The 26,049-nt window shown below is 46.1% G+C and overlaps 1 protein-coding gene across 1 annotated transcript in view; it reads left to right on the forward strand.

Moving 5' to 3' along the window:
- The first annotated feature begins 7,096 nt into the window (after positions 1-7,096).
- The window catches only part of iqgap2 (IQ motif containing GTPase activating protein 2), a 320,956-nt gene continuing 302,003 nt past the window's right edge, over positions 7,097-26,049 (forward strand). Inside the window, exon 1 of the mRNA XM_055631389.1 lies at positions 7,097-7,276. Within this exon, the coding sequence (XP_055487364.1) occupies positions 7,234-7,276 (43 nt within the window). The 5' untranslated portion in view covers positions 7,097-7,233. The remainder of the gene's footprint in view (positions 7,277-26,049) is intronic.

Below are 26,049 nucleotides of genomic sequence, written 5' to 3' on the forward strand. Positions count from 1 at the left end.
ACCAATGGAACCTCTGACCAATGTTTTGGATTGTGGATGTGTGTGTGCGTATGGTAAACACAGGGAGATTAGCACAGAATAGAAATAGATTTGGACGCCGCCTATGTTCTATCTTTTGAGGGCACATGATTATTTTATCTTGGCGGCACGATGCCACAGCTGTTGGAGCAGCTGCCTCGCAGCGCCAGAGACCCGGGTTCGATTCTGACCTCGGGTGCTGTCTGTGTGGAACTTGCACGTTCTTCCACTGACCATGTGATTACCCTTGGGTGCTCTGGTTCCCTCCCACGTCCCAAAGGCCGTGCGGGTTTGCAGGTTAATTGTTTTCTGTAAATTGCCCTGTGACTAGCTAGTGGACAAGAAAGTGTGATGACATAGAACTCGCGTGCACAGCTGATCGATGGTTGGCGTGGAATTGGTGGGTCGCAAGGCCTGTTTCCATGCTGCATCTTTCAATTCATCTTTCAATTAGTCGATCAATGGTTATACCATCTGTGGTTCCATATCAACGACAATCCCGGGCCATTCTTCTACCTTCCTTACAATGGGCTCACATTAACAACAATCAAAATAAACAGGAGCAAAATCCCCAGGACCCTTTGGCTTCAAGAGAAATGCAACTGATACGTTGAGGAAGTTGAGACCAGTGATTGTCCTGGCTGGAGCAGGGAGAAGAAATCCTGACGAGGTGCTGAAACAAACTGATTACTATTTTGCATTAGACTCCCCTGTGGACTCCAATGCCAAAAGACCTCTGATATTTACGAAATTATATAAATGGGCTCAGACAGGGATTTGACACTTGCTGATAGGCACAAAGTGTTGGAGGAAATCAATGGGTCAGGGGGTGGGAGATTGCAATCTTCACATGGTCCGTCCTGTTTCGACGAATGCAACCAACCTGGGGTGCACAATCAAATAAGGTCAAATAAAACAAGTTGTCCCTCAACTTTAGGCTGTGCACACCATACGCAAGAAGAAGAAGAAGAATGGGTCAGGCAGCATCTCTGGAGAAAAAGCATGGGTGATGTTTCAGGTTGGGTCCCTTCTTCAGACTGAAGAAGGACCTGACACTTGCTGGATGGAAGAATGGAAGAGTTCTTTATGAGATGAACTATGTTGGAATAGGAGAGATTGCAGCAGAACTGAGTTCTGAGTGCCATGCTGACAGATCTCTTTGAAACGGTTACTTATACAATGAATCGCAGTTAGAAACATAGAAACATAGCAAAATAGATGTATGAGTAGGCCATTCGGCCCTTCGAGTCAGCACTGCCATTCAATATGATCATGACTGATTATACTAAATCAGTACCTCGTTCCTGCTTTCTCTCCATATCCCTTGATTCTGTTAGCCCTAACAGCTATATTGTATAGTTGCTGTTGTTTTGTAAGTTGCAGGTTCACCTCACCGTTCCTTCCATGGATACTGCCTAACCCGCTGAATTACTCCAGCATTTTGTGTTTTGTTCAAGATTCTAGCATCTGCAGTTCCTTGTATCCCCACTCATTTTACCAGTCTGGATTATATGCACCCTCCTTGTTCCTTTGAAAGCAAGTTAACCATATAACCATATAACAATTACAGCACGGAAACAGGCCATCTCAGCCCTACAAGTCCGTGCCGAACAAAATTATTTTTCCCCTTAGTCCCACCTGCCTGCACTCATACCATAACCCTCCATTCCCTTCTCATCCATATGCCTATCCAATTTATTTTTAAATGATACCAATGAACCTGCCTCCACCACTTCCACTGGAAGCTCATTCCACACCGCTACCACTCTCTGAGTAAAGAAGTTCCCCCTCATATTACCCCTAAACTTCTGTCCCTTAATTCTGAAGTCATGTCCTCTTGTTTGAATCTTCCCTATTCTCAAAGGGAAAGGGTTAAGTTCTTTATATCCTTCCATATAATCCCAAATATTACATTGTGGAACCACTCTTATTTATATTTTATGAATCATCTTTTGCAAACCAAAGCTCTTTTGAACGCCTAAGTAACACCTCCACTATTAATCACATTTTTATTTTAACTGTCAAGCTTGATGTTGTAATCTTAATTTCCCATTGAAAGGAGTATAGACTATGTAAATATGAAGCAATGATATCACTGAGCAATTTTAGTGAGGTGCAATAAAAAAACTCTTTAGAATAGGTTTTTAAAGTTTGAATTAGGAGTAAAAACTGTACACCTTTTTGAATTTTTGTGTCAGTTTTGTTACTGACAAAGTAGCATATTCTGAATGAACAGCAATCTGAACATCTGAGTATGGACAATGAGTCTGATTCTTAATTATATACAACAAAGATAGACACAAAATGCTGGAGTAACTCAGTGGGACAGGCAGCATCTCTGGAGAGAAGGAATAGGTGACGTTTTGAGTCGAGACTCTTCGACCCAAAACGGCACCCAAAATAGTCACGACCCAAAACATCACACATTCCTTCTCTCCAGAGATGCTGCCTGGCCCACTGAGTTACTCCAGCATTTTGCGTCTATCTTTGGTGTAAACCAGCATCTGCAGTTTCTTCCTACACATATCAAGCTTGTGTAGAACATTCTGGGTGGTTCTAATTGATCATAGAAGTTAAGCAGGGCTGTAACATAAACAATATTATCACAGGTGATTGGATTTTTGTGATTCGAGATAGCTTTATGAAAATTTTTCTTTTGTATTCAGCAGAATTAGGTATTTTCACTCAAGGAATGTATCAAGCTTTGGTCAAATTACAAATTAGTTTGTGGTTTTATCTAAAACCTTCAGGCATAATTTTCGAGTTTGAAGAAGGATCTCGACTTCAAGCGTCACCGATATAGAATGAAGAAGGGTCTCAACCTGAAACATCCACCTATCCACAGATCAAGCCAAAAAGCTGGAGTAACTCAGTGGGTCAGGCAGCATCTCTGGAGAAAAGGAATAGGTGACATTTCCAGTTGAGACCTTTCTTTAGACCGAGAGTCAGGGGAAAGGGAAACAAGAGATATAAGAAGGTACATAGAACATATGAATGAAAGAAACACAAAAAGTGTTTTGTTTAAGAAGGAACTGCAGATGCTGGAAAATCGAAGGTAGACAAAAATGCTGGAGAAACTCAGCGGGTGAGGCAGCATCTGTGGAGTGAAGGAAATAGGCAAGGTTTCGGGTTAAAACCCTGCTTCAGTGTATTGTTGCTTGGCTCGCTGAGTTGCTCCAGCACTTTGTGTTCTTTTGATGCTTCATTTTCATCTTGGTGTCAATGAATCCTGTTGCTTTTCACCTCATTTCCACCTTTTCCCCCTTTCTCACCTCTGTCAGGTCATTGAATATCACATCCTGAAGACAAGGAGAACAATATGCACATTTTGAAAGCTACATGTGGCATTCCTAATGTAAAGCGAATGAATAATGCAATTTGTGCCTGTTTGAGATTTATTGGCACCATGGCTTTTAATTCATGACAAGAAAATGTGTTTGTCGGCTTGTTTCTTTTATTGTTTGTTTAAACCCCCCCCGCCAAAAGAAAATCAAGGATGAAAGGACAGGTTTGGAGGGATATGGACCAAACACAGGCTGGTGGGACATGTTGGTCGGTATGGGCAGGTTGGGCCGAAGGGTCTGTTTCCACAACGTATCACTCTATGGCTCTATGACTAAAGGGCCTGTCCCACGGGCATGCGATTGCATGCGGCAAGCGCGACCTAACATGGTCGCTTGAGCCGTACGGCCTCACGGGGCCGGTCCCATTTCAATCGCTGGAGCCGTATGGAGTTGTGCGGGGCTGGTCCCGACATCGCGCGAGGCTCCAAAAAACTGACACTGTCCAAAAATTCCGCGCGGCAACGGCCTGCCGGGCCACAGCCGCATTGAGGCCGTACGCACCGCCTCGCCGGGCGTGCGCAGCGTCTCAACACCGTACGCAGCGTCTTGATGGCGTACGCCTAGCGCGAACATCCCGCGGACTTCGCTCAAACTTCACGTCAACTCGTACGGGATCACTCGATCTCTGCGCGGCCCCCGCTTCTGGTTTGATCGCGCTTGCTGCATGCAGTCGCATGCTCGTGGGACAGGCCCTTAAGCCTGATGCGAACATTTACGTTACCTCAATCCTGAATGGCAAAAACGACCGATTGCAACTTTAAATGGATTAGCCATGGGAAAGGATGATAATCTTGCTTGGAGGTTTGAGTTCTTGCCCTTAAGAGTGGAATATGGTGGCTGAATGCTGGAGAGAAGAAGGGGTAGCTAAGTGGCTATTCACTGACACTGAGAGAAAGCTACTGACCATGCGATGAGGAAATATAAATTCACCCAAAACAAGTGGCGAATCTGTGGAATTCTGACCATGAGATGAGGAAAATAAAAAATTCACCCAAAGAGAGTTGTGAATCTGTGGAATTCTCTGCCACAGAAGGCAGTGGAGACCAATTCACAGGATGTTTTCAAGAGAGATTTAGCTCTTAGGGCTAAAGGAATCAAGGGATATGGAGAAAAGGCAGGAACGGGGGGTACTGATTTTAGATGATCAGCCATGATCATATTGAATGGCGTTGCTGGCTTGAAGGGCCGAATGGCCTACTCCTGCACCTATTTTTCAATGTTTCTCTGTTTCTATGTTTCCAGGAAAGGCAAGGATATTGTAAATATTTTATGGAATGGGAGGTGGCACTTGGAGGTGGAAGCTTAAGTGAATGGATAGGCCATTCAGGAGAGACACCCCAACTACTCTCCCTTATCTCTCCCACATTCCCACAATCCCTGCCCTTCTGCCGTTACTCCTTTATCTCTTTATCTCCAACCTCATCACAATCTTCCTTCTCTGACCCATTACTCCCTCTCCCCAGTCCCCACCGCTCACACCTCCACCACATCACCCCCTTCACACAGTCCATTACTTCTCTCCCTGCCCCCTACCCCTCTATCATTTACCTTCTCTCCCCTCCCACCACCCCTATCACCCCCTTCTATTCACAAGTGATCACTCCTTGTCCCTGCCTCTACCACTCTATCATTCACTTCTCTCCCCATCAACATTCATCCGTTCTCTAAAATAAAAAACCCATTACTCCACACTCTCTCTGCCTCACCACTCCAATCTCTTCCAGCCCCCTCCCCATCTCTCCCAGCCGCCCACCCACCCCCATTACTTCTCCATTTCCTCCCTCCGCTTCTTCTCGCCCCCATCACACCCTCCCTCCCATCACCACACTCATCTGCACCTCCCCTTCACCACCTACCTCCCCAACCCAAAACTCCTCCCTCCATCCCAATCTCCCACCTCCTTCCCCTGCCTTCCCCTCCCAATCCCCTACCAGCCTTCCCTATCATCTCTTCCCCTCCGTCTCCCCCTGTCACTCCTTCCCTCCTGTCCTTCTCGCCTTCCCACAGCTCCTCGCCCTCTTCTCCCTACTACCCCCCATCATTCTCTCCCCTCCCTCCAACCCTCCTTATCCTCCCAATCATCCTCCTCCTCCCCATTATCACCCATCCCACCTCCCCCTCTCCCCCCCCCCCCCCCCCCCCCCCCCCCAGCTCTCTTCTCCCCTACCTCCGCAATCCAATCTCCCCCTCCTTCCGGCCCTCCCCCTCCCCCTCCCAAACTCCCTCCTCCTTCCCTATCATTTCCCACCTCCATCTCACCCCATCGCCCATCCCCTCCCATCTGCCCATCCTTCTCCCACCTCCCCAACACGATCTCCCCCCCCCTCCCCCTGCCCCTCTCAATCTCCCCCTGCTCAATCTCCCCATCACCCCAGCATCACTGCCCCAACCTCCCCAACCCCTCCCCCTTTCATCTGCTCCTCATTTTCCCCCCAGCTCCCCTTCCATTCCCCCCCAACCCAATCTCCCCTCCCTATCTCCATCCCCACATCATCTCCTCCTCTTGCCTCCAAAGGCTTTTCACTGTACCTCGGTACACGTGCCAATAAACTGAACTGAACCGATCTCCCCCTATCTTTCCCCCACCCCCACAAAGAGGTCAACACGTCGGTGGGCATATCTTAAGGGCCTGTCCCACTTATGCGAGTTATTCACGAATTCTCCCGAGTTTTCCCCTTGATTCAAACTCGCAGCATGTTCGTAACGAGTCCGTAGGAGGCCGTAGATATATCGTAGCGGCTCGTTACGCCAGCCGCAGGTACTCGTGCATCAGGTAAGTCGGGGCGTTTTTTCCAGCCACGAGTAAAAAAATGTCCACGAGTAAAAAAATGTTCGGGATGAAAGAAATTGCAACTTTTTATTGGTTAGGAGGGCATCAAAATAGTCGTGGGAATTCGTAGACATACTCACAGGAGTTCATAGATTACTACCATCTTGGTTTTTTTAGGTCCTTTAAACTCAGCAGAGGTTTTGAATTAAGTCGTGAAAGTGGGACAGGCCCTTCAGGAGAATCTCAAACCTGCCACGGGGTTATGGAGGACACCAGTTGACAGCAAAGATCATAGTTGTGTTGTGCAGTGCTGTAGACCAGTGCTTCTTAAACTATATCAGTGTCATTCACCCTTGAGTCTTTATCACAAAATTTCAAGTCAAGTCAAGAGAGTTTATTGTCATGTGTCCCAGATAGGACAATGAAATTCTTGCTTTGCTTCAGCACAATAGAATATAGTAGGCATTGACTACAGAACATATCAGTGTGTCCATATACCATTGTATAAATGTATACACACACATCAATAAATCACCGACTAAATTTTCTTACGTTTTTTTGGTAATTTTCGTCTTATTCTCCCTTGTGTAAAATTTTATATATAATTTATTTTGTCACAAGAGCACATTTTTTTTTTTAATTCAACTTTTTAATCATAGGTAGAGAGGAAAAAAAAACTAATTTCCAGCTCCACTGCCATTAAAACCAATAAGAGCTTACTAACCACTTTGATGGCAATGCCTTTTATAAGTATGGAAATATATATATATAAATATCTGAACAAATTAAGTCATTCATCTTTCATTCAACCCCTCTAGTTTCATTCGCCCCAAAATAAATTAATTCAGCCTTGGGTGAACCAGTTTATAGAAGCACTGGTGTAGAGCGTGTGCGGGGCTATAGGTGGCGGGACCTAGACCTAGACCTGGGGATCTGGGTGTAGGGTGGCCGGAGAGAGGCGCTCGCCGCCGCCGTATAACGGGGAGGAGGCGAGGGGAGGAAGCAACAGCGCCGGCAGGGGAAGGCAGAGCTCGGCAGTGAACAGACGCAGGCATTGTAGCGGCACACACACACGCGGGTGTGCAACACGGAGCGACCAACATGTACGAGGAGAACGCGGCTCTGCACAGACCCCGCTATGGATGTGAGTAACACGGGTGGCGGGGCTCCGGGGAGATGCTACACCCTCGCTGCCATTCAGCTCTACACTTGCCTTATGCCCCACCACACGCGACTTCTCACAAGTTTAACCCAACATCTGCAGTCCCCCGTGCTACAAATGTTGCATTAAGTTTTGTTGCCGAAATTGAGTAGCAAGGATTCTCCCAACCCCCGTGTTGCGAAAACCCCATTCAGTTGACGGTGTGTTCCCAGCCCGCGTTATATTTATTCCCCTCTGGTGACTTTTAACAGTGAGCTGCTGCACAAGTCTACGTGTCTTCAGATTTCCGGTTTACCTCAGAAATTATTTTTCTCTTTCAACATTTTCTGCCCTCACCCCTACCCCCCCCCCCCCCCCCCCTCTCTCTCTGTCTAACTTTGAAAAGGTGCTCTTTCTTTTCTGCTTAATCCCACCATATTGGCATTTTAAGTTTTTTTTTTTCTGTGGCTTTTTCCAACTTGTAACAGCTGTGGGCGTTGAGAGTGCAGTCACCCATTTGGTGTGTGTCTGTAAGTGTATATGCGTGTAAGTGTATATCTGTGCGTCTGCATGTATGTGTGTGTCTGTAAGTGTATATCTGTGCGTCTGCATGTATGTGTGTCTGTCGCTCTTTATGTGTCGGTGTGTGCGTGTCTGTCTTTGTCGCTGTGTGTGTGTGTCAGTGTCACTGTGTGTGTGTGTGTGTATCTGTCGCTCTGTGTGTGTCTTTCGCTGTTTGTGTCGGTCTCTGTCTCGCTCTGTGTGTGTCTGTCGCTGTATTTGTGGCTGTATGGGTCTCAGTCGCTGTGTGTGTGTCGCTGTGTGTGTGTCGCTGTTTGTGTGTGTGTGTGTGTTCTGTCGCTGTGTGTGTGTCTCAGTCTGTGTGTGTGTGTGTGTGTGTGTGTTTCTGTCGCTGTGTGTGTGTGTGTGTGTGTGTGTGTGTCGCTGTGTGTGTGTGTGTGTGGGGGCTGTGGGTGTGAGGCGAGTACTAGTGAGTCTCTCCGGTGTGGGTGGACAAGCATCGCGGGCGGGTGCGGCTCTGAGGCCAACCTTGTCTTTTGACAAAATTGCACGCTGGCAGCGTGTTGCTAATTGTAGCTTAGTCCCCTCGACGCTGTATGTCTGCTGCTTCACATGTGCACAGACTTGGGCGACTTCAGGGCCACATAAAGTTGCTTTACTAATAAATTGCAGAGTTTTTTGGGGGGGCGGGGGAGAACCAAATTGAGAAAAGCTGTTATTAATGGTTTCCTTGTCACAAACCCGTCTGGTAATAAGCGATCGGGCTCTTCTTTCCCACGCTTGCAGTGATAATATCAGGCAGGCCATTGCATTCAGTGCTGGCTCGGCGCCTGGTGAGAGGTTCTCGCACAATAGGGTGCAGACGTGCCTGGATAGGGTTAAACGAGAAAAAGACAGACCTTTTCAGCTGCCCACTCATCTAAAGTGTTATTTGCTTAGGTCGTTAAAGCGAAGTCATTTCGATAACATTTGCTCTGCAAGCTTTAGACTTTACTCTGAAGGAGGCTGATTTCAGCACAAATGGGTCCACCTTTTTTGGGGGGGGTTAATTTGATTCCCGCCTGCAGTTTGGGAATTTGGGATGTGTTTTAGATCTTATCTCGTTCTGAACAAAAGTGTGCACGATTCACGTGACAGTAAGCAATCCGTTGAGATACTTGACGTTTTGTTCCTCTTCTACCCTGGCCACCAGCTTGTGTAATGATTTGTGGAGTTCAGTTAAGGAATTATGGAAAGGATGATGTGTTTTCGCTACTTTTTAATGGGTAAATGTTTGCACTGATCGGATGCACGAGTTTATTTGACCTTGGTTTAAAGTTTCAAAAGGTCACTGCTTCTACTACTGTGCTTAGCGTTGTAATGCCACACAGCCAGTAAACGGGCCTTTCGGTTCTACTTGCCCATGTTGACCAAGATGCCCCATCTATACAAGTCCCATCTACCCACATTTGGCCCATATCCATCAAAGCCTATCCTATCCATGTACCTGTCCAAGTGTCTTTTAAATGCTAAAGAAAGAGTGATATCTAAAGACAAAGTGCTGGAGTAACTCAGCGGGACATAAGGAATAGGAGTAGAAATAGGCCATTCGGCCCATCAAGTCTATTCCACCATTCAATCATGGGAGATCTGTTTCTCCTTCCTAACCACATTGTCCTGCCTTCTCCCCGTAGCCTCTGACACCCATGAAGAGTTCAGGCACCATCTTTGGAGAGAAAGGATGGGTGACCTTTCGGGTCGGGACCTGACCTGGGGGATAAGGGAAGAGAATGGAGTTCGGAGGGAAAGATGGCAGAGCAGACTCGATGGGCCAAATGGCCTAATTCTGCTCCTATGTGTTAGGAACCTATGACCCACTGAGTGACTCCAGCACTTTGTATCAGGTGCTGGGCATCGGGTACTGTGGAGTTGACTGAATGTACTTGGAGCCTTCAAGCTAGAATGTGGACCTGGGAAAGGACACTGGCAGAAGCTCACTTATCCTTATCAAAACTTCAAATTCCTCATAGTCAATATCACAAACAACTTCTGTGGGCCATCCTTATTGAAGCAATGACAAATTGGACACACCAACGCCTTTACTTCCTTAGAAGACTTAGGAAGTTTGGCATGTCCATCACAACTCTCACCAACTTCTGCAGATGCACCATAGGAAGCATTTGATCAGGACGCACCACAGCTTGGTTTGGGGATCAGCTCCGTCCAAGAAGGCAAGAAATTGCAGTGAATTGTGGACGCAGCCCAGACCATCACACAAACCAACCTCCCTTCTATTGATTCCATTTATACCTCGCGTTGCCTCGGCAAGGCCAGCAGCACAATCAAGGACGAGTCGCACCCTGGCCACTCCCTCTTCTCCCCTCTCCCATCAGGCAAAAGGTATAGAAGTGTGAAAATGCACACCTCCAGATTCAGGGACAGTTTCTTCCCAGCTGTTATCGGGGAACTGATTCATCCTAGCACAACCAGAGAGCATTGCTGAACTACTATCTAATCTTTGTTGACCCTCGGATTATCCTTGATTGGATTTTACTGGCTTTACCTGGCACTAAAGGTCATTCCCTTATCATGTATCTGTACACTGTTAATGGGTAGATTGTAATCATGTATTGTCTTTCTGCTGTCTGGATAGCATGCAACAAAAAGTGTTTCACTGTACCTCGGTACACGTGACAATAAACTAAACTAAACTAAACTGAACTTCCAGTGGATTTGGAGGATTTTGCAGAAGCAGCGTTGGTCGAGACTTTCAAGTGTATTCTGATTGGTTGGTCAGACATCAGAAACGTATCTGACATACGGTCATGAGGAATAGGAGTAGAATTAGGCCATTCGGCCCATCAAGCCTACTCCGCCAGTACTACTGACACCTGTACTAATCAAAAATCTATATCTATCTCAGCCTTAAAAATATCCATTGACTTGGCCTCCACAGCCTTCAGTGGCAAAGATTTCCAGATTCACCACCCTCCTCTCCTCCCTGAAAGAACGTCCTTTAATTCTGAGGCTATGACCGATAGTCCTGGACTCTCCCACTGGAGGAAACGCCCGGAAACCAATGTTGGGAGCATCTGGGAAAGGGTGAAGTTTTGTCTGGTAAGGTTGGACTTGTAAGGTTTGAGAGCAAATTTATTGACTTCCCCAGTGTGGAAAGGTCCTGACCCAAAATGTCATCTGGCCATTCTCTCCATAGAGGCTGTTTGATCTGCTGAGTTCCTCTGCAGTTTGTTTTCACTCTCACAACATTTCAAGTGATACACTCTCTCTTTCTTTCCCCCCCCCCCCCCCCCCCCCCCCCCCCCCCCCCCCCCCCCCCCCCCCCCCCCCCCCCCCCCCCCCCCCCCCCCCCCCCCCCCCCCCCCCCCCCCCCCCCCTCCCCCCCCCCCCTCCCCCCCCAGCACATGCATATTTCTTCCCACTCTCTCCCTCACCTCCCCCAATTTTCCTTTAATCCCCTCTTTTCCTTCCCTTGGGCATTACTTTTTTCTTCTCCTGTATCTGGCACTCCTTTTCCCCCTTAGCCTTTGTCACTCTCTTCCACCCATCTGTCAATCACCGATCCCACCCTCACCTGTATCCACCTATCACTTACCAGGCTTTGCCCAGCCCCACTTCTTTTTTTTTCCCCAGTTTCCCCATCAGTCTGAAGAAGGGACTCGACCTGAAACATGATCACTCCATTCCCTCCTTAAGTGCTGCCTGAGCCACTGATTTCTTCCAACACTTAGTTTTTTGCTCGAGATTCCAGCTTTGCTGTTCAGTTCAGTCTAGATTATTGTGTGCCGAGGTACAGCTAAATGTTTTTATTGCAGTCAGCAGAAAGACAATACATGATTGCAACCGAGCCATCTACAGTGTACTGTGGGAATAATGTGAATAACGTGTAGTGCAAGAGAAAGTCCGATCAAAGATAGTCCGAGCATCTCCAATTAGCTCAGGACTGCTCTCTAGTAGTTAGTAGGATGGTTCAGTTGCCTGACACATTCTTGTGTCTCCATGGTTACATGCGACTTGTGGATAAAATGTCAGATTTTTAATTGATAGAAATTTAGTGTGATTTAGCAGTTAATCGTGGAATTGGTTGAATACATGAGCAGATTATACAAATAACCTGTGGCCTTGATTTTGATGCAAAGTGATTACTGAATAACTTTATCAGCATGAAAATAAATGAGTAAAAGTGAACTCTTTCAGGAGTATATGTTTTCAAGCCGGCATGTATTTTGGATGGCACGGTGGCGCAGATGTAGAGTTGCTGCCTTACGACGCCCGAGACCTGGGTTCAATCCTGGCTACGGGTGCAGTCTATAAGGAGTTTGTTTGTTCTCCCTGTGAGCATGTGGGTTTTTCCCAGGATCTCCAGTTTCCTCCCAAACTCCAAAGACGTACAGGTTTCTAGGTTAATTGGCATCGGTAAATGTTGTGAATTGTCCCTACTGTCTGGAGGATGGCATTAGTGTGTGCAGTGATCTCTCGTCGGTGTGGAATCGGTGGGTGGAAAGGCCTATTTCGTGCTGTATTTCTAAACTATTTAATAACTTAAAAAAAAACTTCAGAATATTTATTTATGAAATTTAAATTTGTATTAATTTTTATATCTGTACATAGAAACATAGAAATTAGGTGCAGGAGTAGGCCATTCGGCCCTTCGAGCCTGCATCGCCATTTAATATGATCATGGCTGATCATCCAACTCAGTATCCTGTACCTGCCTTCTCTCCATACCCCCTGATCCCTTTAGCCACAAGGGCCACATCTAACTCCCTCTTAAATATAGCCAATGAACTGTCCTCAACTACCTTCTGTGGCAGAGAGTTCCAGAGACTCACCACTCTCTGTGTGAAAAATGTTTTTCTCATCTCGGTCCTAAAGGATTTCCCCTTTATCCTTAAACTGTGACCCCTTGTCCTGGACTTCCCCAACATCGGGAACAATCTTCCTGCATCTAGCCTGTCCAACCCCCTAAGAATTTTGTAAGTTTCTATAAGATCCCCTCTCAATCTTCTAAATTCTAGCGAGTACAAGACGAGTCTATCCAGTCTTTCTTCATATGAAAGTCCTGACATCCCAGGAATCAGTCTGGTGAACCTTCACTGTACTCCCTCTAAAGCAAGAATATCTTTCCTCAGATTTGGAGACCAAAACTGTACACAATACTCCAGGTGTGGTCTCACCAATACCCTGTGCAACTGCAGTAGAACCTCCCTGCTCCTATGCTCAAATCCTTTTGCATTTAGCATAACAGGTATTTATAAGGCAAATATCCAAGAACAATTCTCTCCGCCGCAGAGCAGTAATTATGAGAAGAAGGCATGAAATTGGTAGATAAGAGGATGTTGCTAGGACACGAGGGCCTCAGCTATAGGGAATGGGTTGCGCAGACTAGGACTTCATTAATTGGAGCAGTGGGGGCCGAGAGGTGATCTTATAGAGGTGTATAAAATCATGAGGGGAATTGAGTGAACATAGAATCTTTTGCCCAGGGAATGGGAATCAAAATCCAGAGGTGATGGGTTGATGGAGAAAGTGGCAAGATTTACTCGGAAGCTGAGAGGCAACTTTTTTCACAAAGTGGGTGTAGGGGACAAGTTGCCAGGGGCGGTAGTTGAGGCAGCCCGTTAAAGACACTGGTCAAGTACATGGATTAGAAGGGTCTAGAGGGATAAGGGCCAAATGCGGGCACATGGTACTATCTTAGACAATAGACAATAGGTGTAGGAGTAGGTCAAGAGTGTTTTATTGTCATGTGGCCCAGATAGGACAATGAAATTCTTACTTGCTGCAGCACAACAGAGTATGTAAACATAGTACATAATGGGGGAAGAGGAAAAAAAAAGTTCAATAAATAACAAGTATAGTTTAATATAATTTAGTCTTTTACAGCTCCGAGCTTATTCGTTGTTGTGTTTAACAGCCTGATGGCTGTGGGGGAGAAGCTGTTCCTGAACCTGGACGTTACAGTTTTCAGGCTCCTGTACCTTCTTTATGATGGCAATGGTGAAATGAGTGTGTGGCCGGGATGGTGTGGGTCCGTGATGATTTTGTCCGCCTTTTTGAGGTAGCGACTACGGTGGATCCCTTCGATGGTGCGGAGGTCAAAGCCGGTGATGGACTGGGCAGTTGTCGTAATTTTTTTGTAGTCTTTTTCGCATCTGGACGTTCAAGTTGCCGAACCAGGCCACGATGCAACCAGGAGTAGGCCATTTGGCCCTTCACGCCAGCACTACCATTCACTGTGATCATGGCTGATCATCCACAATCAGTATCCCGTTCCTGCCTTCTCCCCATATTCCCTTGACTCTGCTATCTTTAAGAGCCCTATCTAGCTCTCTCTTGAAAACATCCAGAGAATTGGCCTCCATTGCCTTCCAAAGACAGAGAATTCCACAGATTCACAACTCTCTGTGTGGAAAAAGTTTTTCTTCATCTCCATTCTAAATGGCTTACCCCTTATTCTTAAAGTGCGACCCCAACATTGAGGACCTGTTTCCTACCTCCAGTGTGTCCAATCCCTTAAAAATCTTATATGTTTCAATAAGATCTACCCTCATCCTTCTAAACTCCAGAGTGTACAAGCCCAGCTGCTCCATTCTCTCAGGATATGACAGTCCCGCCATCCCGGGAATTAACCTTGTAAACCTATGCTGCACTCCCTCAATAGCAAGAATGTCCTTCCTCAAATTTGGAGACCAAAACTGCACACAATGCTCCAGGTGTGGTCTCACTAGGGCCCTGTACAACTGCAGAAGAACCTCTTTGCTCCTTACTGAACTCCTCTTGATGTGAAGACCAGCATGCCATTAGCTTTCTTCACAGCCTGCTGTACCTGCATGCTTACTTTCAGTGCCTGATGAACAAGGACCCCCAGACCTTGTCGTACTTTCCCTTTTCCTAACTTGATATCATTCAGATAATAATCTGCCTTCCCGCTCTTGCCGCCAACCTCACATTTATCCACATTAAACTGCATCTGCTCACTCACCCAAGCTGCCCAAGTCACCCTGCATCCTCACAGTTCACACTGCCACCCAGCTTTGTGTCATCTGCAAATTCACTAATCCTTTGAATCCCTTCATCTAAATCATTGATGTATATTGTAAATAGCTGCGGTCCCAGCACCGAGCCTTGCGGTACCCCACTAGTCACTGCCTGCCATTCTGAAAGGGACCAGTTAATCGCTACTCTTTGTTTCCTGTCTGCCAATCAATTTTCTATCCATGTCGGTACACTACCCCCAATACCATGTGCTCTAAATTTGCACACTAATCCCTATGTTATCAAATGTTTTCTGAAAGTCCAGGTACACTTCATCCACTGGCTCTACCTTGTCCATTTTCCAAGTTACATCCTCAAAAAATTCCAGAAGATTAGTCAAGCATGATTTCCCCTTCGTAAATCCATGCTGACTCGGACCGATCTTGTTACTGCTATCCAAATGTGCGGCTATCTCATAATTTATGATAGACCCCTGCATCTTCCCCACCACCGATATCAGGCTAACTGGTCTATAATTCCCCGTTTTCTCTCCCGCCTTTCTTAAAAAGTGGGATAACATTAGCCAATCCACAGGAACTGATCCTGAGTCTATAGAACATTGGAAAATGATCACCAATGCATCCACGAGTTCAAGAGCCACTTCCTTAAGTACCCTGGGATGCAGACCATCAGGCCCTGGGGATTTATCAGCCTTCAGTCCCATCAGTCTATCCAACACCATTTCCTGCCCAATGTGAATTTCCTTCAGTTCCTCTGTCACCCCAGATCCTCTGGCCACTAGTAGATTGTTTGTGTCCTCCTTAGTGATGACGGATCCAAAGTACCTGTTCAACTCATCTGCCATTTCCTTGTTCCCCATAATAAATTCACCTTTTTCTGTCTTCAAGGGTCCAACTTTGGTCTTAACTTTTTTTTCCTCTTCACATACCTAAAGAAGCTTTTACTATCCTCCTTTATATTCGTGGCTAGCTTACCTTCGTACCTCATCTTTTCTCCCCGTATTGTCTTTTTAGTTATCTTCTGTTGCTCTTTAAAAGGTTTTTGCAATTCTCTTGCTTTCTGCTCATCTTTGCTACGTTACACTTCTTCTCTTTGAATTTGTATATTGTCCTTGATTTCCCTTGTCAGCCATGGTCGCCCCTTATTCTCCTCAGAATCTTTCTTCCTCTTTGGAATGAACTGATCCTGCACCTTCTGTATTATTCCCAGATATACCTGCCATTGTTGTTCCACTGGCATCCCTGTTAGGGTATCTTTCAAGTCAACTTTGGTCAGCTCCTGCCTCATGGCTCCATAGTCCCCTTTGCTCAACTGTAATACTGATACTTCAGATTTTCCCTTCTCCCCTCCCTCTCAAATTATAGATTAAAACATAGATCATATTTATGATCACTCCTAATGGCTCCTTTACCTCGAGTTCCCATATCAAATCCGTTTCTTTATACAACACTAAATCCAGAATTGACTTCTCTCTGGTAGGCTCCAGTACAAGCTGCTCTAAGAACCCATCACGGAGGGACTACACAAACTCCCTTTCTTCGAGTCCAGTACCAACCTGATTTTCCAAGTCTACCTGCATTTTGAAATCTCCCATAACAACCGTAGCATTGCCTGTACAACATGCCAATTTTAACTCTTGATTCAACTTTCACCCTATATCCAGGATACTGTTTGGGGGCCTGTAGATAACTCCCATTATGGTCTTTTTACTCTTACGGATCCTCAGTTCTATCCACACTGACTCTATATCTCCTGATTCTATGTCGCCCCTCGCAAAGCACTGAATTTCATTCCTTACCAACAGAACTACCCCACACCCCTCTGCCCACCTGTCTGTCTTTTCAATAGGACGATAGGATCGTCGATGGTAGTTGTTTTAGAATAAATAAGCTGATCTCAGCTGCTCTGGCATGTTGTGCTGGTGGGTTAAAGAGAGGAATATATCAGCTGCTGTCAGTGATAGTGTGGAGAGGATTTGCCTGGGCTCAGCTTTGTGAGATATCTCACCCGCATGGGAATAAATGCAAACGAGGGAGCTCTGTGATTATATCCCAGCAGGGGTGGGGATTCCTTGAGTAAGGTTTAGGTGGGTGAGAAATGTAGCAATCGGCTCATTAAACCAGTTTTAACTTGCAGGAACTGCAGATGCTAGTTTAAGCTAAAGACAGACGATAAAAGCTTAGGTAGACAAAAATGCTGGAGAAACTCAGCAGGTGAGGCAGCATCTATGAAGCGAAGGAAATGGGCCACGTTTCGGGTCGAACCCCTTCTCCAGTCTGAAGAAGGGTTTCGACCCGATATGTCACCTATTTCCTTCGCTCCATAGATGCTGCCTCACCCGCCGAGTTTCTACAGCATTTTTGCCTACCTTCGATTTTCCAGCATCTGCAATTCCTTCTTAAACACAAAAAGCTTAGTTCAGGTGTCAGGGGTTACAGGTAGAAGGCAGGAGAATGGGGTTACGAGGGAAAGATAGATCAGCCCTGATTGAATGGCGGAGTAGACAATGGGCCAAAAGGCCTAATTCCACTCCTCTCACTGATGAACTTGCTCTTTACACTTATCCCTTTATCGATTACCATTGCTCTTTGCATATTGTTAATTCATTTCACCTCTATCTCTCGTTTCCCTTTCCCCTGAATCTCGGTCTGAAGAAGGGCCGCCACCTGAAACTTCACCTATTCCTTTTCCCCAGAGAAGCTGCCTGAACCGCCGAGTTAACCCAGCATTTTGTGTCTGTTTACCTTAAATGCTGCCTGTCCTTGGTTGGAAGCATCTGCATTCAGCATGACATGGATCATTCACGGTGGTTGATATTCACAAACAATGCTGCCATTGTTTTCAGATCACCTGCAATTTCCAGGGCTGCATTGTCTTTGTCAAGATTAGCACAAAGTTCTGATGGGAACATGGTGTTTGCTTTATAAAAATGCCTCTGAATTCTCTTGATCCCCCCCCAGGCAATAAGTTCCAATTTCCAGTTAAGTGGAAAAAGTACTTTGGGTCAAATAGAGAATTGCTCACTGGTCAAGCCTGTACTCAGACATGGCCCAGAATAGAGCATTGTTGAATTGTCTTCACACTGGAGAAGGGTCTCGACCCAACCCGACATCACCTAATCCTTTTCTCTAGAGATGTTGTCTGCTCTACTGAGTTACTCCAGCTTTCTGTGTCTAACTTTGATTTAAGGCAGCATCTGCAGTTCCTTCCTACACATACACTGTTAATTCATTCATCATCATTGAAAACGTTAGCGACGCAGTGGTGCTGGTTTCCGAAGGGAACGATGACGGATGCACCACACATCTCTGTCCTCCAGTTCCTGCGGACTTCCGCCGCTGGAAGTATATATAGGATTTTGGTGTGTGTGCTTTATCATCGTTCCTTACATTCCTGTGATCGCAACTTCTACTGAAGTGTGGATGGCCGTTGGCTCGCTAGGAGCTCATCCACCCTTTGATAGGTCTTGTTTTTGGTCCTGCTGGGGGTTCACAGCCCCCTCCTCACCCGGCAAACCAGGTGGGGGAGACGTTTTAGTTGCCGACTATCCGACCATGGGGCAGGTAGCACGGGATCACATGGTACCCATGGCGGGGGGGGGCTCCCCCCCCTGACCTAGTCAGAGATAGATAAATTCTTGATTGGAAGGGGTTATGGGGTGAAGGCAGGGGAGTGTGTTAGGAGGGAGATATAGATCAGCCATGATTGAATGGCGGAGTAGACTTGATGGGCCGAATGGCCTAACTCTGCTCTTATCACCCATGACCTAATGAGCCATGGTTTAGTTTATTTTTGCGTGTACCGAGGTACAATTAAAAACTTTTGCTAACCAGTCAGCAGCAACAGTGTACAGATAAATGATAAAGGGAATAACGTGAATAAAGTTTAGCGCAAGGTAAAGCTTGTGTGTAAGACAGTATTAGTGTACGGGGTGATTGTTGGTCGGCACGGACTCGGTCATCCAAAGGGCCTGTTTCCCCTCAATTTTTAAAGTCTAAAGACTACATGGTTTAATTTCAGCTTAGTTTATTGTCACATGTACCGAGGTACAGTGAAAAGAGCTTTGCTGCACAATTCTCTGCAATTTCTTGCCGTCTTAGATGGAGCATGGTCCCAAACCAAGTTGTGATGCAGCCCAGTAAAATGCTTTCTACGATGCATCTGTAGAAGTTGTTGAGAGTTGTGGGCGACATGCTGAACTTCCTAAGCCTTCTTAGGAAGTAGAGGCATTGGTGGGCTTTCCTGGTTGTTGCTTCACTATGGGTGGTCCAGGGGAAGCCATTGGTGATATTTACTGTTTAAGAAGGAACTGCAGATGCTGGAAAATCGAAGGTTGACATAAGTGCTGGAGAAACTCGGCAGGTGTGGCAGCATCTATGGAGCGAAGGAAATAGGAGAAGTTTCGGGCCGAAACCCTTCTTCACACTGATGTGTGGGGGCGGGAAGAAGAAAGAAAGAGGAGGAGCCAGAGGGTCGGGAGAGCTGAGAAGGGGAGGAGACGGCAAGGGCTACCAGAAATTGAAGAAGTCAATGTTCAAGCCGCTGGGGTGCAGACTGCTCAAGCGGAATATGAGGTGCTGCTCCTCCAATTTCTGGTGGTGCTCACTCTGGCCATGGAGGAGGCCCAGGCCAGAAAGGATGGATACGGAATGGGAGGGGGAGTTGAAGTGCTGAGCCACCTGGAGGTCAGGTTGGTTAATGCAGACCGAGCGGAGGTGTTCGGTCGAAACGATCGCCAAGCCTACGCTTGGTCTCACCGATGTAGATCAGCTGACATCTAGAGCAGTGGATGCAGTAGATGAGGTTGGAGGAGGTGCAGGTGAACCTCTGTTGCACCTGGAACGACTGCTTGGGTCCTTGAATGGAGTCGAGGGGGGAGGTAAAGCGACAAGTGTAGCATCCCTTGCGGTTGCAAGGGAAAGTGCCCGGGGAAGGGGGTGGTGCGGGTGGGAAGGGAAGAATTGACCAGAATTGATGATATTTACTCATTATCATCACTATTGTGAGATTAAAAAGTACAGGAGTAACTCAGCCAGTCGGGCAGCATCTCTGAAGAACATCGATGGGTGACGTTTCGGGTTGTGACTGAAGAAGGGTCCCAACCCCAAATATCACCTATCCAATTTCTCCAGAGATCCTATTTGACCCGCTGAGTTACTCCATCACTTTGTGTTTTTTTTTTGTAAACCAGCATCTGGGATTTCTCCTGTCTTCGTCACTATGTTGAGTCTTTGAAAACCAGTGAAACCTGTATCTTGGTGGATTATTATGGTATGGCAATTTTATTTGTTACATGTACCAAAGTACAGTGAAATTCATTTTTGTATGCTGTGCAGTACAAGTATCGCTATACTTAAGCACTTGGATACAAGTTAGATAAGCATCTCGGATACCGTACAAGTGTGCAGCAGTAGTACACTGAGACAGTGTACAGGGTTCGTGATCCGACAATGAAGGTCTGTTTTCCTGGTGGTGTTGCAGGGTCGGCCTGGTCAAGCGTAGCCGTGTTGTCCTTCGTCGCTGTAGGCCGCATGTGGTCCATGTGCTCGGCCTCTTGCAGCGGCGCCCAGACCGTTCTTCATTGTAGTTGTTTTGGTTCCAGCTTTGCTGTCCAGTGATGTATCGAAACCTGACAGAGGTTGCACTAAGTGTTTGTTAGCACTAACCTATCTCTGAGATCAACGCTGGACTTCCTCAAATGCGTGTTGTTGGCCTGTTTGAGGGCGTTGTCTGTAGGTTGGAAGACACATTTTACTTGACAGTGGATAGAAACTTTTAAGAAGTAAAAAAAAAAAAAAAAATGCAGATGTTTCGATTCACTTGTCAATTTTCAAAATGGTTTGTGAAATCATTGGAACTCTTCAGGGCACGAATGCTGCAATAATAGACCTAATTTGAATTTAATCCTTTGTAAATATTTTTGAAGTTGACATGTAGCCATTTTATCTGGAGCTGGATACAACATTTAGCTCGAGTATTTGCCTTGGGTGACTGGACCCTAGAAATGTGAAGTGGTCCCTTGGGTGTGAGCTGTCAGTTTAAACAGGCTGTGTGGCCACAAGCAATTGTTGATGCTGGAATCAAGCAAAGAACACAAAGTAACTCTGCAGGTCAGGCAGCATCTCTGGAGGATATGGATAGGCGACATATTTTGGGACGGAACCCTTCATCAGACGCTGAGCCCAACGCATCACCGGTTCCTTGCTCCCCTCCATTGAGTCTGTCCAAAGCAAGCGCTGTCTGCGGAGGGCGCTCAGCATCGCCAAGGACTACTCTCACCCCAACCATGGACTGTTTACCCTCCTACCATCCGGGAGGCACTACAGGTCTCTCCGTTGCCGAACCAGCAGGTCGAGGAACAGCTTCTTTCCGGCGGCTGTCACTCTACTCAACAACGTACCTCGGTGACTGCCAATCACCACCCCACCCCCCCCCTCTGGACACTTATTATTATTTATTCAAATCGTTTGCTATGTCGCTCTTCCAGGGAGATGCTAAATGCATTTCATTGTCTCTGTACTGTACACTGACAATGACAATTAAAATTGAATCTGAAGTTACTCTAGTACTCTATTTTAAACTGGCTAATAGATAAATTCAGAGGGCACTTCAACTTAATGTAAACATAGACACTTGGGACTGTTTGTTCTGATGTGTCACAAAGTTAAACATTTAGACAATTTCATGCGTAGGACAAGTTTAGAGGGATACGGGCCAAACACAGGCAGGTGGGACTAGTGGAGATGGGGCATGTTGATTGGTGTGGGCAAGTTGGGCTGAGGAGACTGTTTCTACGCTGTATGACTGATTTTAAATGGAATAGAGGTCTGCTTGGGTATAACGTTAATACTGATCCAATTGCCAATTTAAACCCTTCTCCCAACCTGACCATTGCCATAAACATAACAATCTCAAACATGCTACAGATCTCTTTGAAAATGAAGCTCTAAATGTAGAACTGCAACACAGGACCCATGCAATAATATTTCCCAAATCACCTGATTCAACTTCTGGCCTGACCAATGCACAACGGTTTTATCAAAACTGGCCACCGAATTGGGTGCATTTGGGATTGATCGAGATAGTTGGACTTAAAGCTCAACAAAGTGATGTTTTAGTTTTGTTTAGAGATTCCATGTGGAAACATGCTCTTTGGCCCATTGAGTTTGCATCGACAAGCGACCGCTGTATGTTATTTTACACATTAGAAATAATTTGATGGCGGGACTGTCATGTGCTGAGAGAATGTAGCAGCTGGGCTTGTACGCTCTGGTGTTTGGAAGGATGAGAGGATATCTTATTGAAACGTATAAGATTGTTAAGAGTTTGGACACGCTAGAGGCAGGAAACATATTCCCAATGTTGGGGTAGTCCAGAACCAGGGGCCACAGTTTAAGAATAAGGGGCAAGCCATTTAGAACGGAGACAAGGAAACACTTTTTCTCAGAGTTGTGAGTCTGTGGAATTCTCTGCCTCTGGGATACTTGGGATACTTTCAAGAGAGAGCTAGATAGGGCTCTTAAAGATAGTGGAGTCATGGGATATTGGGAGAAGACAGGAACGGGGTACTGATTGGGGATGATCAGCCATGATCACATTGAATGGCGGTGCTGGCTCGAAGGGCCGAATGGCCTGCACCTATTGTCTATTGCAACCTTTACCGAAGTTAATGAATCTACACCACTGACTGGTGCATCGTGCTTCGTATCTAGTTGGAGGCTTCCACAGATACATCCCCGCATTGCTCCTGGCTAATCTTCAAAAAGGTGACTCGGTCACGCTGCGGCGCAAGGATTCAAGGCATGGTCTGGACTTTCCAATTGGCGCTCCTCTCTGTCTGCATCCTCAGTACTGGACAATACTTCGCTAAGTGACCATTACACATCGTAATATCTTAGAATCCCTCAAAAGGGTCCGTTAAGGTATTTGCAGGGACAGGAAAAATGTCCCTATTTTTGGGTGTAGTCCATAGAAACCTTGACAATAGTGCAGAGTAGGCCATTCGGCCCTTCGAGCTGCACCGCCATCCATATGATCAAAAAATAGATAGATATAGAGTCGATTTACTAGATGTTGCCTGGGGTTTTTCTAACAACTCATTTACAGATTATTAGGTGTGATAAGTTAGGTCTGTTCTTCTCTGGAGCGCAGAAGGTTTAAGGGGGGACTCCGTAGAGGTCTGTAAAATGATGCCCGAGGTTACGACAGATTTCTGTGGACACGCTTTTCCCTTTGAGAAATAGGGAAGATTAAAACTAGCTGGACATGACTTCTGATTAAGGGACGAGTTTTATGGGTACTATGAGGGCGAACTTCTGTACGCAGAGAGTGGTAAGCGGGTGGTAATGAGCTTCCAGTGGAGTGTACGGGATAGCCACGAAGTCAATGAGGTAGGGAGCTTAAAATAAATTTGGATAGGGCATTGGCGTGGAAGGAAACTGGAGCCGTTATTGATGGTGCGAACGAGCATTTGAGGACTAAGGGGAAAAAACGTTGTTCGGCATTACTTGAGCGGGCCGAGATGGCCTTTTCCGTGCTGGTTGAGCTTTGTATAATGTTATACTGTGTAACATGTTACTGAATTAAGATCATGGGGAGTCCACATTTTAGTCGCTAGAAGAAGGGGTCAGTCATTTATGACTGAGATGATGAAAATCTTTTTCACCCAGAGAGCTTGTGAATCTTCTAGGAATTTCTTACGTGCATGACAGAAGGAAGTGGAGCCATGTCACTTGAGCACTGTTTTCAGATGGAGGTATCATTGTAAGCTCTTATGGCTACACGTAATGTCAGGGGGTGGGCAGAAACGCAGAACGGGATACTGATTTTTCCGATGATCAGACCATGACATATTGACTACCTGGTGTCGTAGTATAATATAGGGCTGGAATGGGGCCTAATCGCTTGGTGCCTATTTCTAGGTTTTCTAGGTTTCTACTGCCGTTTGTACCACACGGATGGGAGGCCCTTCGGCCCGACTTATTGCGGCACAACTCCGCGACAAGCCAAACGCCTCAGCTCCTTCCGGCTGGGCATGGTCTACTTTTAATCTTAGGGCAATTTTTATGCAGAGGGTGGTCGGTTGTATGGCACGAGGGATGCCAGAGGAGGTAGTTTTGAGGCTGGGCACTGTACCACAGTTGGATAAGACAGGTAGCACCGTCACATGGATAGGAAAAGGTAGAACCTCCCTGTTCCTATACTCAAATCCTTTAACACCAGCTTTGACGGCATGTGGAGGGCACACATTGCCGTGTGGAGTGTGACTTGCTCCTCACATTTCCTTTAAACTTTCTTCCTCTGAGTTAAAGTCATGCCCTCCAGTATTTGATGTTTCCGCCCCGTGTTTGTCTTTCTTACCTAGGACTCATAATTTTATAAACATCTATCTGGCATTATTCAAATAATGTTAGATCCTTCCCTCCCCCTTGTTTCATTTCCCTACAACTTAGTTCTTTTCCTTCAGTCCAGCAATTAGCTCTGATTCTCCTTCCAACCACCCACATGAGAGATAATGTACAGGAAATCACTGGCCTATCAGTGTAACTTTGGAACGTGCGAGGGAATCTGGTGCACTCGGGGAAACCTGGGCAACTTTACAGGGAAAGTGTAAATTCCGTGCACTTCACACAAGTCAAGGTCAAATCCATGTTGCTGGAGCTGTGAGTCACCAGCATTATCGCTCTCCAGTAAATGGTCCCTGAAGTGCGAAACCAAACTTGGAGCAATTTGTGCAGTTTCCTTGCCCCTAAGTGTCAAAGAGGCACGCAGCCGGGAAACAGGGTCTTCAGCCCAACATGCCCACACCAACCAACATACCCTAACTACACTAGTCCAACCTGCCTACATATGGACCATATCCCTCTAAACCTGTCATCTCCATGTACATAAATGTTTCTTAAACGTTGCGATATTACCTGCCTCAACTATCTGCCTCGGGCAGCTCCTTCTATGCACCCACCACCCTTTGTGTTTTAAAAAATAAAAAAATAAAAAAATAAAATTACCCTTTGGGTACTATTAAATCTATTCCCCCCCACCCTCACCTTAAACTCTGGTTCTCGATTCCCGAGCTCTGGGCGAGTCATGTGATGGTTGATTAGTCTGATTCTTGGAACGTCTTGGATACTGCCATATGTGCACTGGTAAAATCTAGGAAGGGTCTTGATTCAAAAGGTCAGTATTGTTTGGCACCAGAAGGTCATGTAGGCCAAGGTGGTCTGTGCAAAGGTGAAAGGTTCTTTAGGGTTAACTTTCAAGATGTAGATGGCATGCCCTGGTTTCAGAGGGAAATGCAGTGATAAGAAGGAGTCTGGTGTCGGCTCTTTACTCCTTCCTATGTGTTAGATTTGGTGCAAGTATGCAAACCTTCCCTGGGGTGGATCTTGTTTACTTTGGCTCTGACTTGAGAGTCATAGTTCCACTTTAATGGATTGCATTTAGAGGATTAAACATTACATCTCAAATACTCCATGATTACTGGCTAAGATTTTTTTTTTTTTAAAAGGGTAATTTAATTCATAATGATTTTCCTCATCTGTAATCAAGTGCTTTAAACATTCTTCAAACTGCCTTCAAGAGCTGTGCAGAAACCAGCAGATGTAGAAAAGTGGGTTTGATTTATGGCAGCTTCCTGCAAGTTTCATTTGCAGTTTAACTCGCTAGATAAGTGCATCGTTCATGTTGGAACCTTGTTAGTGAATGTGGGGGAGGGGAGGGTTCGCTGCAGAGCCCGACTCAACCGCTCTTTAGTGTGTAGGAAGGAACTGCAGATACTGGTTTAAACCGAAGATAGACCCAAAAAGCTGGAGTAACTCAGCGGGTCAGATAGCATCTCTGGAGAAAAGGGATAGCTGTAGTTTTGGGTCGAGGCCCCAGACTGTACAGAGAAGGTTCACCAGACTGATTCCTGGGATGGCAGGGCTTTCATATGAAGAAAAACTGGATAGACTCGGCTTGTACTCGCTAGCATTTAGAAGATTGAGGGGGGGGGATCTTATTGAAACTTACAAAATTCTTAAGGGGTTGGACAGGCTAGATGCAGGAAGATTGTTCCCGATGTTGGGAAAGTCCAGAACAAGGGGTCACAGTTTAAGGATAAGGGGAAAGTCTTTTAGGACTGAGATGAGAAAAACATTTTTCACACAGAGAGTGGTGAATCAGTGGAATTCTCTGCCACAGAAGGTAGTTGAGGCCAGTTCATTGGCTATATTTGTTAGATGTGGCCCTTGGGGCAAATGGGATAAGGGGGTATGGAG

Source organism: Leucoraja erinacea, chromosome 3, assembly GCF_028641065.1.
Source record: "Leucoraja erinacea ecotype New England chromosome 3, Leri_hhj_1, whole genome shotgun sequence".
Classification (NCBI taxonomy): domain Eukaryota; kingdom Metazoa; phylum Chordata; class Chondrichthyes; order Rajiformes; family Rajidae; genus Leucoraja; species Leucoraja erinaceus.